This window comes from Cetorhinus maximus, chromosome 22 (assembly GCF_964194155.1).
Source record: "Cetorhinus maximus chromosome 22, sCetMax3.hap1.1, whole genome shotgun sequence".
In the NCBI taxonomy this organism is placed as follows: domain Eukaryota; kingdom Metazoa; phylum Chordata; class Chondrichthyes; order Lamniformes; family Cetorhinidae; genus Cetorhinus; species Cetorhinus maximus.
The window spans coordinates 19,048,731-19,058,672 of record NC_135900.1 but is presented as its reverse complement, the minus strand read 5'-3'; the positions used below and the strand labels follow the sequence as shown (position 1 = coordinate 19,058,672).

The window sequence follows — 9,942 nt, the reverse complement described above, 5'->3', positions numbered from 1 at the left end:
CTTCTCTGAACTGCTTCGAATGCATTTACGTCTTTTCTTAAATAAGGAGACCAGTACTGTACACAGTACTCCAGATGTGGTCTCACCAATGCCCTGTATAACTGTTTCTGCTATACTTCAAAAATATGGTAACTCCCCATTTTCAGAATATCATATTTTTCAAACATCATTTAAGTTTTGTTTGATTTGCATGAACAATTAGAATTCAGCATGAAACTAAAATGAAAGTAAAATCAAATGGATGTGATCAGTTCAACAAGCATCAAATTAAAATTCATACCTCTCCCCTGCTAAGCTGTGTTTGAGAATCATCAGGGAACATGTGTCTTAATGAGGTGTAAGGACCAGCTATCAAGGAGGTTCCAGTGTCAACTATTGCAGAGCACCCACTCCTACAGATAATGGTGTCTTGAAATGTTATACTGGATAGAAAGCATTGCAAAACATAAATAATTCCTCAATCATAGGCATAGCATATAGATCTTTACTTATTCAACATGGCTGGTAATTCAGATACAGATTTTGATTTCAGATTCCAAATTGGTACTGGTATGAATCATAGGGCTGAATCTTAACTCATGACAATGGGTGAATTGGTAAAATCAGAAATAGGGACCTGCCTCAAAACTATCCATTCCTGGTTTCAATGGAGGTAAGATGAGGACCTTGTGACCAATTAGTTATAAATGTTACAATGAAGGCTTCCTGCCTTCTTTTTAACAGTCATTCTATTTTTAACTTGAGTCAGCTGGGTTTCCCAGGGCTCAGGGAACCCAGCAGGTGAAATGAGGTCATGGAGCCAGGAGGAATAGGATTGTTTCCACCAGACCCAACAATTCACCCAGTAAACCCCCACTCCATGATCTGACTCCTCTCCCCCACCCCCAATCATCTGACCCCTCCCTGATCACCACCGGACCACTGCCTCCTCCCCTTGATATGGATATGCCAACCACCACAATCAGCTCACCTACAGCCCCACCCCGCACCACCACCCTGATAGCAAGTGTGATTAAGAGCTCCCAAACTAGGACATTCAAGAAACCTATTTCTCCAGGTTTCCTGACAATGAAACTGTCCCCATGTATGGAACATGTATCTGGACTAAAATTGGGTTAGAGTTAAACCAACTCAAAGCTCTAAGCAGAGCCTACACCCAAAGGAATAGATTTGTTTTTGGGAAGGAAAGATCAAAAATTGCTGCATTGCCTAACTTACTGGATAAAATTTATTTTTTTAGAGATGCAAGAGTAAATAAGACATTCAACTTTAGTGATTTGGCTACATCACCATAGTATTTCTTAATTAATTTGTACCATTCATTCTTCATTCAGGATGGATAAAATTGAAGGCATTTACAATTGCATGCAGTCATACTTAAGAAAATCTTACTGATATAGATGTATCTTACTGCAGTAGTAAACATACACAAGCTTCTATGTAAAAGAAAATCTTCAATTTGTGTTTGAATTCACATTCTTTCACTTCATCAAATTTTCAGATACGCTGATTATCAAAAATAGATCTCCATCTCTGGTAATTAAGGCCTTGCTGTGGTGTTCCTCCCCCCAGTGGATGCAGTGAGCCAAATATCCCACTGGGTGGGATTGTAATATCCCGCCGGGCGGGAGGGGCTGTAAAATCCTGGCCTATGTTTTTTTCATTCATTCATGGGATGTGGGCATCACAAGCAAGGCCTGCATTCAACACCCATCCCTAATTGCACTTAAAAAGATGGTGATGGGGGCTTGCTTGGCCATTTCAGAGAGCAGTTAAGAGTCACCCATCTTGCTGTGAGTCACATGTAGGTTAGACCAGGTAAGGATGGCAGATTTCCTTCCCTAAAGGACCAGATGACAATCCAATGGTTTCATGGGGGAGAATTTTCTCCTGTCATGCGGGAGCAGGCGGCGATCGGCTGCGCGCCGCCATTTTATGTGCGTGGGCCAATTAAGGCCCTCCCAGCATGACACGCACCCAGGAGCACTCAGTGCTACCTGTGCGGGCGGGGGCAGGAGGGAGAGGTGGGGCCTGCGCTCTTTCGCGTATACTAGCGAAAGAGCGCAGAAATCTCCCTGAGGCACAGAGCTGCCTCAGGAAGATTAATTCTATATTTAAACTTTGAAATAAAGAGAGAAAAAAATTATTTACACACGTCCCCTCATGTCACAGTGTCACACGAGCTGGGACATGTTTATGTATTTGATAAAAATTTTTATGTAATTTATAAAGTCTTTATGAAACCTCATCCTGCCCATGGATTGGGCGGGCGGCTCTGTTAATTATTTCAATTGGCTGTTAAATGGCCTTAATAGGCCTTTGGCAGTTCGGCGGGCATGCAGCTGACTTCAGTGCGCGCCCACCAAACTGAAGATCGGAGTGACACGCGGTGGCGTCGGACGCACACTCGATGTCACCGCGCATCATTTTACGTGTCGGTGAGCGGGGCCCGCCCCCGCACACCAACCAAAAGATTCAGGCCATGGTCACCAATACTGATATTAGGGCCTGGACTTTTGCCACGATGGAGAGCCTCTCCGTCATGGTGAAAATGGTGGAAGACACCCCAATCTGGAAGTCCCAACTCCAACTACGGCACCGACAATTTTCGTGGGATTGGGAATGGGCCTGGGTCGGAGTTTGCATATTCCCGTTTCACGGATCTAACTGCCCATAGAAATCAGCAGCTGCCTCCACTCATGTGATTGGTGTGAGAGGTGTCTGAAACCCGAGTTGTGCAGATTAGACTTGGTAGGAGCAGGTCTGAACTTTGTGGATTCATTTGGATATCCAGGGTACCCTTTTGGAGAGGTAAGGTACCCCTTTGGGTATGGTCCTGGGGTATCTTTGGGAGAGGTAAGATGCCCTATTGGGGAGATCAGGTGCCCTTAGGGATTGCTTAAATTTGGCATAAATGTGCATAAAAAGTGCATAAACTCATTGGAACTGTGAAGCTCATTGGAACTGTCAAAAGTGTCAAGATGAATTGTCAAAGGGTGCTGTCAAGCTATCAAGGCATTTAAAATTCCTGCCCTTTGAAAAAGCTGCCTGGAGTGTTAAAAAAAGATAGCTTGCTACTTCCCTGTCTGTTGACCTAACCATTACCGGGTTAATGCTGCACGACTGATTTTACAACCATCTATTATCACAGTAGGGTGTCTGCCTTTTCACAGTCTGATTGACAGCTCCAGTGGTTGTGAACTCTTTGAAGTGGGACTATGAATTCCAATGCATGTTTTTATAAGAGTTTATGCAATTGAATGAAATGTTTGATGTTATAAGAGATAATGTAGTTGAAGGAATGTATATGTAGTAATTGGGTTTTAAGAATGAGAGAGTTTTTTTTAAGTCTGCAATAAAACCTTGGAATTTTATTTTCTTCAATCTCAGGATGGATCCTTGCGCATGTTGGGTACTGGGTGAGTTGGCATGGTAGGTGTAAAGGAAAAGGATGGTGGGCTACCATCTAATGGTTGGGGGCATTGGTTGGCGTGAGTTGGTATAGGGGCTATAAAGGGCCATGGGGGGGGTGGGTAGAGTGTATAGGTTGGAATGGAGGGTAAAAGGTGACATAGCTGGTGCATGGGAAGTGCGAAGGGGGTGATGGGGTGAGGGCTGGAGGGTTGTTTTTTAGAGTTTTTCTTTTTTTTTAATTAAACATCAACATAGTGCTGTAGCACCGAGACAGGCCTTTGGCCCAGCCGGCCTCCAAACCCAGCATCCACTGCGGTAAAAGCAAAATACTGCAGATGCTGGAAATCCGAAACAAAAACAGAAAATGCTGGAAAAACTCAGCAGGTTTAACAGCATCGGTGGAGAGAAAAACAGAGTAAACGTTTCGAATCCGTATGACTCTTCTTCTTCATACAGACTCTAAACGTTAACTCTGTTTTTCTCTCCACAGATGCTGAGTTGTTCAGTTAGACCTGCTGAATTTTTCCAGCATTTTCTGTTTTTTGTTCCAGCATCCACTGCACTAGTGGACCCAACTTGCAGTGAATCCCACCACCCCGGAACAAAAATCCACCTTTCCGGGCCACTTTCTGCTGGGTCGATTTAGCGGAGCCGGGAGCAAAAAATCCAGGCCTAACTCTTTGTTCCAGATTTATTGAATGAATTGAATTTAAATTCCACAGCTACTGTGGTTGGATTTGAGCTTGTGTCTCTGGATCATTAGTCCCAGCCTCTAGGTTGCCAGTCCAGTAACATCAACATTATGCTACTGTACCCATAGGCTGAGTAACATATCAGAGCAGTCACCCCACTTGGCATTGAAAAAGATGTACTAAAAGCTACCAAGGCTGGTCTAACTATGGTTCACTGTTCCTTTTCTATTTATGATTGTATAAATAACTTTAAATTTGGATAATTTGATTGATTATAGAGGTTATGTGGCCTTCATTAACAATAACAATTCTGGCAGGTTCCAGATATGCATCAACAAGACAATCATCTGCCCACTGCCCACTGCCCACAGCTGTAGCACATTGAAGGGGAACTTACAGATAACTTATGGTACTGTGTTTTTACAGCCACTTACTTTTGTATTTCTATTTGCCAGTAACCCTTTTGAGACACATCAACCCAATTAATAGGGCCTGTGTAGCGTGAATGGTCGATGCCTCCCAGGAGCAATTCACCATCAGCTTCTCTAGAAAAATAAACTGTGTTTAGTGTAGAAATGTTAAAAAGCCTTAAGTGAGAAATTGAACTACAGAATTTCTGCATTAACATGACTCACACTTGCATTTTACATTTGTTTCAGAAACTTGTGCTTGTCTTTTTCCAATGCAATCATAGTCCCTCTCAAACTTCTGTATCATTGCACAATTATTTGGTTTAAATTAAGAATAAGAGTGTAATTGGCATGCATGTGCACCATTTGTGCTATTACCATTACTGGCAGGGAAGATAAGTTTGGTTTGTGGAAACATAACTTTCCGATGTAGAAATTTAAGGTTTAAGTTTGGAAAAGAGATGACTTAGGACTAGGGAAATAAATTGCAGCTGCAATTGTAGGTATTATTTTTTGCTCCAAGTTTCCTGAGAGAAAAATATAATTATTCAACATCACAGATTTATGATTTATTTCATTGCAGATATATCTTGCAGTTTGGAGTCCATAAGAACACATCAATGTCATTCTATCATGTTGCATTGATTCCTCTTCTGGCTGTTTGTCTGCAACTTCAGGATCATAATGCACGGATGCTTTTAGTATTGCCTTCAGGTGAACGTCCTCATTATCAGTTACCATTTGGACTTGCTTTGTGTACATGTGGATGCATGTTTTGCTGTCGCTTATATAAATCATGAACAATAGCCAAAGCATATTAGTGTGTGTATTGCTGAAAAAAGAGACATGTTGTTGAAGCTTTTTGTCTTGAACTCATCAGGACAGGTTCACTAGAATACCAATTCTAAAGGGAACAACAATTTCTACTGCATGAGAACAGAGTGCTGATTGGTTGACAAATGGACTCTGATTGATAGAGGCATTGCCATGCAGCAGGGCACAGTTAACTACTAAGCTTCTGTTTAAATTCAAACCGGGCAGCTCAACTCTGATTGGTCAAGATATTGTTGTGGGGAATGAACCGGGGAATGGCTGTCCCCCAAGCTTTTGCTTAGTTGAAAAAGGCTCAATGTGTGAACATGCTCTTTCTGTTTGCAAAGGACAGGCCCCTGTGTGTGAATATATGTAGCTTTTAGCATGCGTAAGTGAGCCACACCATTAGCCTGACTGATAATCTTAAATTGGTTGTCAGTGTAATTCTTAGCACAATTGGGATTGTTTAGCAAGTGCCGTCCAATTGTGGAATCACATCTAATGTTGGACACTATGTTTTGAGTTGATGTAATTCCAAGCCATCCCCTGGTTCATTCTCCATGGCAATGCCTTGACCAATCAGAATCGAGAGTTGAATTTAAACAAAGGCTTGGCAATTAACTGTGTATTGCTGAGAAAAGAGACATGTCTAAGCTTTTTTGGCTTGCACTCATCAGGACACTCACCAGAATACCAATATAAGGGGAAACAACAGTTTATACTGTATGTAATGAGAGCACTGATTGGTTGGCAAGTGACATTGCCATGGAGAATGCACCAGTGATGGTGACTGACCATTAACTGCCAAGCATTGTTTGAGAGTTAACTGTCAGTCACCATCACTGGTGCACTTTCCATGGCAATGCCACTTGTCAACCAACCAGCACTCTCCTCACAAACAGTATAAACTGTTGTTTCCCCTTATATTGGTATTCTTGTGAGTGTCCTGATGAGTACAAGGCAAAAAACTTACACATGTCTCTTTTTTCAGCAATGTTCAAGTTAACTCAAGTGCCTTTGCACATTCTCCATGGCAACGCCTCTACCAATCAGAGTCCACTTAACAACCAATCAGCACTCTTTTCTCATGCAGTATAAATTGTTGTTTCCTTTAGAATAAGTATTCTTGAGAATCTGTCCTGATGAGTGCAAGGGCAGAGGGCAGTAGGGAGGCAATGGCGTAGTAGTATTGTCGCTGGACTAGTAATCCAGAGACCTGGGGTAATGCTCTGGGGACCTCAGTTCGAATCCCGCCACGGCAGATGGTAGAATTTGAATTCAATATAAATCTGGAATTAAAAATCTAATGATGACCATGACACCATTGTCAATTGTTGTTAAAAACCCACCTGGTTCACTAATGCCCTTTAGGGAGGAAAATCTGCTGGTCTGACCTACATGTGACTCCAGACCTCCAGCAATGTGGTTGACTCTGAAATGGCCTAGTAAGCCACTCAGTTGTAACAAACTGCAAAAAAGGAATGAAACTGGACGACCACCTGGCATCAACCTAGGCACCGGAAACAACAAAGGCAATTGCAACCCTGTCGACCCTGTAAAGTCCTCCTTACTAACATCTGGGGGCCAGAGCTGTCTCACAGACTAGTCAAGCAATAGCCTGACATAGTCATTCTCATGGAATCATACATTACAGATAATGTCCCAGACTCCATCATCACCTCAGCTGGGTATGTCCTGTCCCACTGGCTGGACAGACCCAGCTGAGGTGGTGGCACAGTGGTATGCAGTTGGGAAGGAGTTGCCCTGGGAGCCCTCAACATTGACTCTGGGCCCATGAAGTCTCAGGGTATCAGGTCAAACATGGGCAAGGAAACCTCCAGCTGATTATCATGTACTGCCCTCTGTCAACTGATGAATCAGTGCTCCTCCATGTTGAGCAGCCCTGAGGGTGGCAAGGGTGCAGAATGTACTCTGGGTGGGGGACTTCAAAGTCCATCACCAAGAGTGGCTCAGTAGCACCACTACTGACCAAGCTGGCTGAGTCCTCAATGACATAGCTGCTAGACTGGGTCTGCAGCAGGTGTGAGGGAAAAACATGCTTGACCTCATCCTCACCTACCTGCCTGCCGCAGATGCATCTGTCTATGACAGTATCGGTAGTAGTGACCACCGCACAGTCATTGTGGAGATGAAGTGCTGCCTTCACATTAAAAATATCCTCCATCGTGTTGTGTAGCACTGCTGCTGTGCTAAATGGGATAGATTTTGAACAGATCTAGCAACTCAAGACTGGGCACCCATGAGGTGCTGTGGGCCATCATCAGCAGCAGAATTGTACTCGAGCACAACCTGTAACCTAATGACCTGGCATATCCCACACTCTACCATTACCATCAAACCAGGGGATCAACACTGGTTCAATGAAGAGTGCAGGAGGGCTTGCCAGAAGCAGCACCAGGCATACTTAAAAATGAGGTGTCAACCTGGTGAAGTTATAACACAGGACTACTTACATGCCAAACAGCACAAGCAGCAAGTGATAGAGAGAGTTAAGTGATCCCACAACCAACGGATCAGATCTAAGCTCTGCAGTCCTGCCACATCCAGTGGTGAATGGTGGTGGACAATTAAACAACTCACTGGAGGAGGAGGCTCCACAAATATCCCCATCCTCAATGATGGAGGTGTCCAGCACAGCAGTGCAAAAGATCAGGCTGAAGCATTCGCAGCAATCTTCAGCCAGAAGTGCCGAGTGGATGATCCATCTTAGCCTCCTCCAGATGCCAGTCTTCAGCCAATTTGATTCACTCCACGTGATACCATCTAGAAAGACAAGGGTAGCGAGTAGATGGGAGCACCACCACCTAGAAGCTCCCTTCCAAGTCACTCACCCTCCTGACTTGAAAATATATCGCCATTCCTGCACTATCACTGGGTCAAAACCGTGGAACTCCCTTCCTAACAGCACTGTGGGTGTACCTACACCACATGGACTGCAACAGTTCAAGAAGGCAGCTCACCACCACTTTCCCAAGGGCAACTAGGGATTGGCAATAAATGCTGGCCCAGCCAGTGAAGACCACGTCCCATGAATGAATTAAAAAAAAAGAAAAGTTTCAACAGCATGTCTCTCTTCTCAGTAATACTCAAGTTCTGTTCTACCAAACAACTATATTAGTGTGAATTATGTTGATATTTATTGTACTAAGGATAGAAAAAACCCCAATTTCTATTAATCAGTTTAAGAAAGGCACTCCATACAATATATGAATGAGTATTGTGTACAACGAATGTTTACATTCTTATATAATATCACTTATATCACTTTTACTACAATTAATGATGGCAACCATAAAAGATAGGTTTACTTTGAAATTGACCAATTTACCAAAGTTATCAGGAATACTGGAGCTTGCTTTTCCATTTTGTTTCTATGTGCGTTACCCTGAAAATCTTCTGTAGATGTAAACATTAGTAATGATAATTATCTACCAATAGCACTATACCACAATGGCCTGTATTGGGAGATTCAAGACTTCCCTTTCAATTTTTGCATTAAATGTAGTGACAGGCTGTGGCCACTAGAGGATTATGTAGAGTGAATTTCTGACACATTTTTCCCAATTCTATCACACTTATTTTTATAAAAATGAACATATTCATCAGCTATCCCTGAGCAATTTGATAGCATATGCAATTTTTGTGTATTTATTTTGAGGTATAGGTTATTGCATTACAAACATGATTTTCTTTTATATAAGATGGAGATGTTGTAAAACCAACCTGTTTATTAGGATAGAAAATATAGGTTCTTCCAACAGTCCCTGGTACATCATTCTGTCAAATACAGGAATGGCTCCACCTTCAGCTAAAGAAGGATATCCTAGACCTAAAATACCATCAAAATGTGCTAGGGTAAATGTTGAGCCTGGCTCATAGACAGATTCCCCAAATTCTTGTCCATTTACAGTAATGTTTCCAATCTGTAATGAAGAGGAACAAGAATAGATGTGCAGTTAGAAGGCTGAAATCCAACAAAAATGAAGATTTGAATCGTGAAAACTGATAGGCATTTTCACCTTCAAGCCACGTATGTTACATGAAATCTGTCTTATTTCATATAATACATGCTTTTAAGGATGTGTTGTTGGAATCCGAAAAAAATAAAGATACCCTTGGCTTGCATATCCATTGTGTCTATATAATAGTTTGAAGTAACCATCATATTAAAAGTTTGTTTAAATAAAAAGATACTTTGGTGAAGTTGATGGAAAATGCTGCCTCGGTATTTAATCCATTGGCCTTCATGCAATTTTGAGTTTATATACAGAATAATGTCCAGAGTCTACACAGAATACATGGCAGCAACAATGTAACTAGCAAGAATACTTTGGCAATCCTGCAATCATTGTGTTGAACTTAAACAGTAAAGTAAAATAGATTGACTGTAATTAAAATTTAGGACAGCAGATGCAGTTATGAGAAGTAAGCCAATTAATGAGGAAAGAAAGCATAAACAAGAAAAACAAAGGGAATCAGAAACCAAAAAGGTATAGGTAATAAATAAATAAAGTTGAGTGAAATTGAGTAATGGGGATAAAGGAGCAGAAGAGAAAGTACATTAGTGAGACTTCATGGAACTCACCAAGCTA

General features: G+C 42.0%; 1 protein-coding gene across 3 annotated transcripts in view; it reads right to left on the bottom strand.

Moving 5' to 3' along the window:
• Window positions 1-9,942, bottom strand: part of nots (nothepsin) — a 51,618-nt gene that overhangs the window by 14,319 nt on the left and 27,357 nt on the right. For all 3 annotated transcript variants that reach the window (XM_078567905.1, XM_078567904.1, XM_078567903.1), the window contains exons 5-7: window positions 9,074-9,273; window positions 4,541-4,651; window positions 281-422 (exon numbers count right to left, since the gene is read on the bottom strand). In XM_078567905.1, the coding sequence (XP_078424031.1) occupies window positions 281-422; window positions 4,541-4,651; window positions 9,074-9,273 (453 nt within the window). The remainder of the gene's footprint in view (window positions 1-280; window positions 423-4,540; window positions 4,652-9,073; window positions 9,274-9,942) is intronic.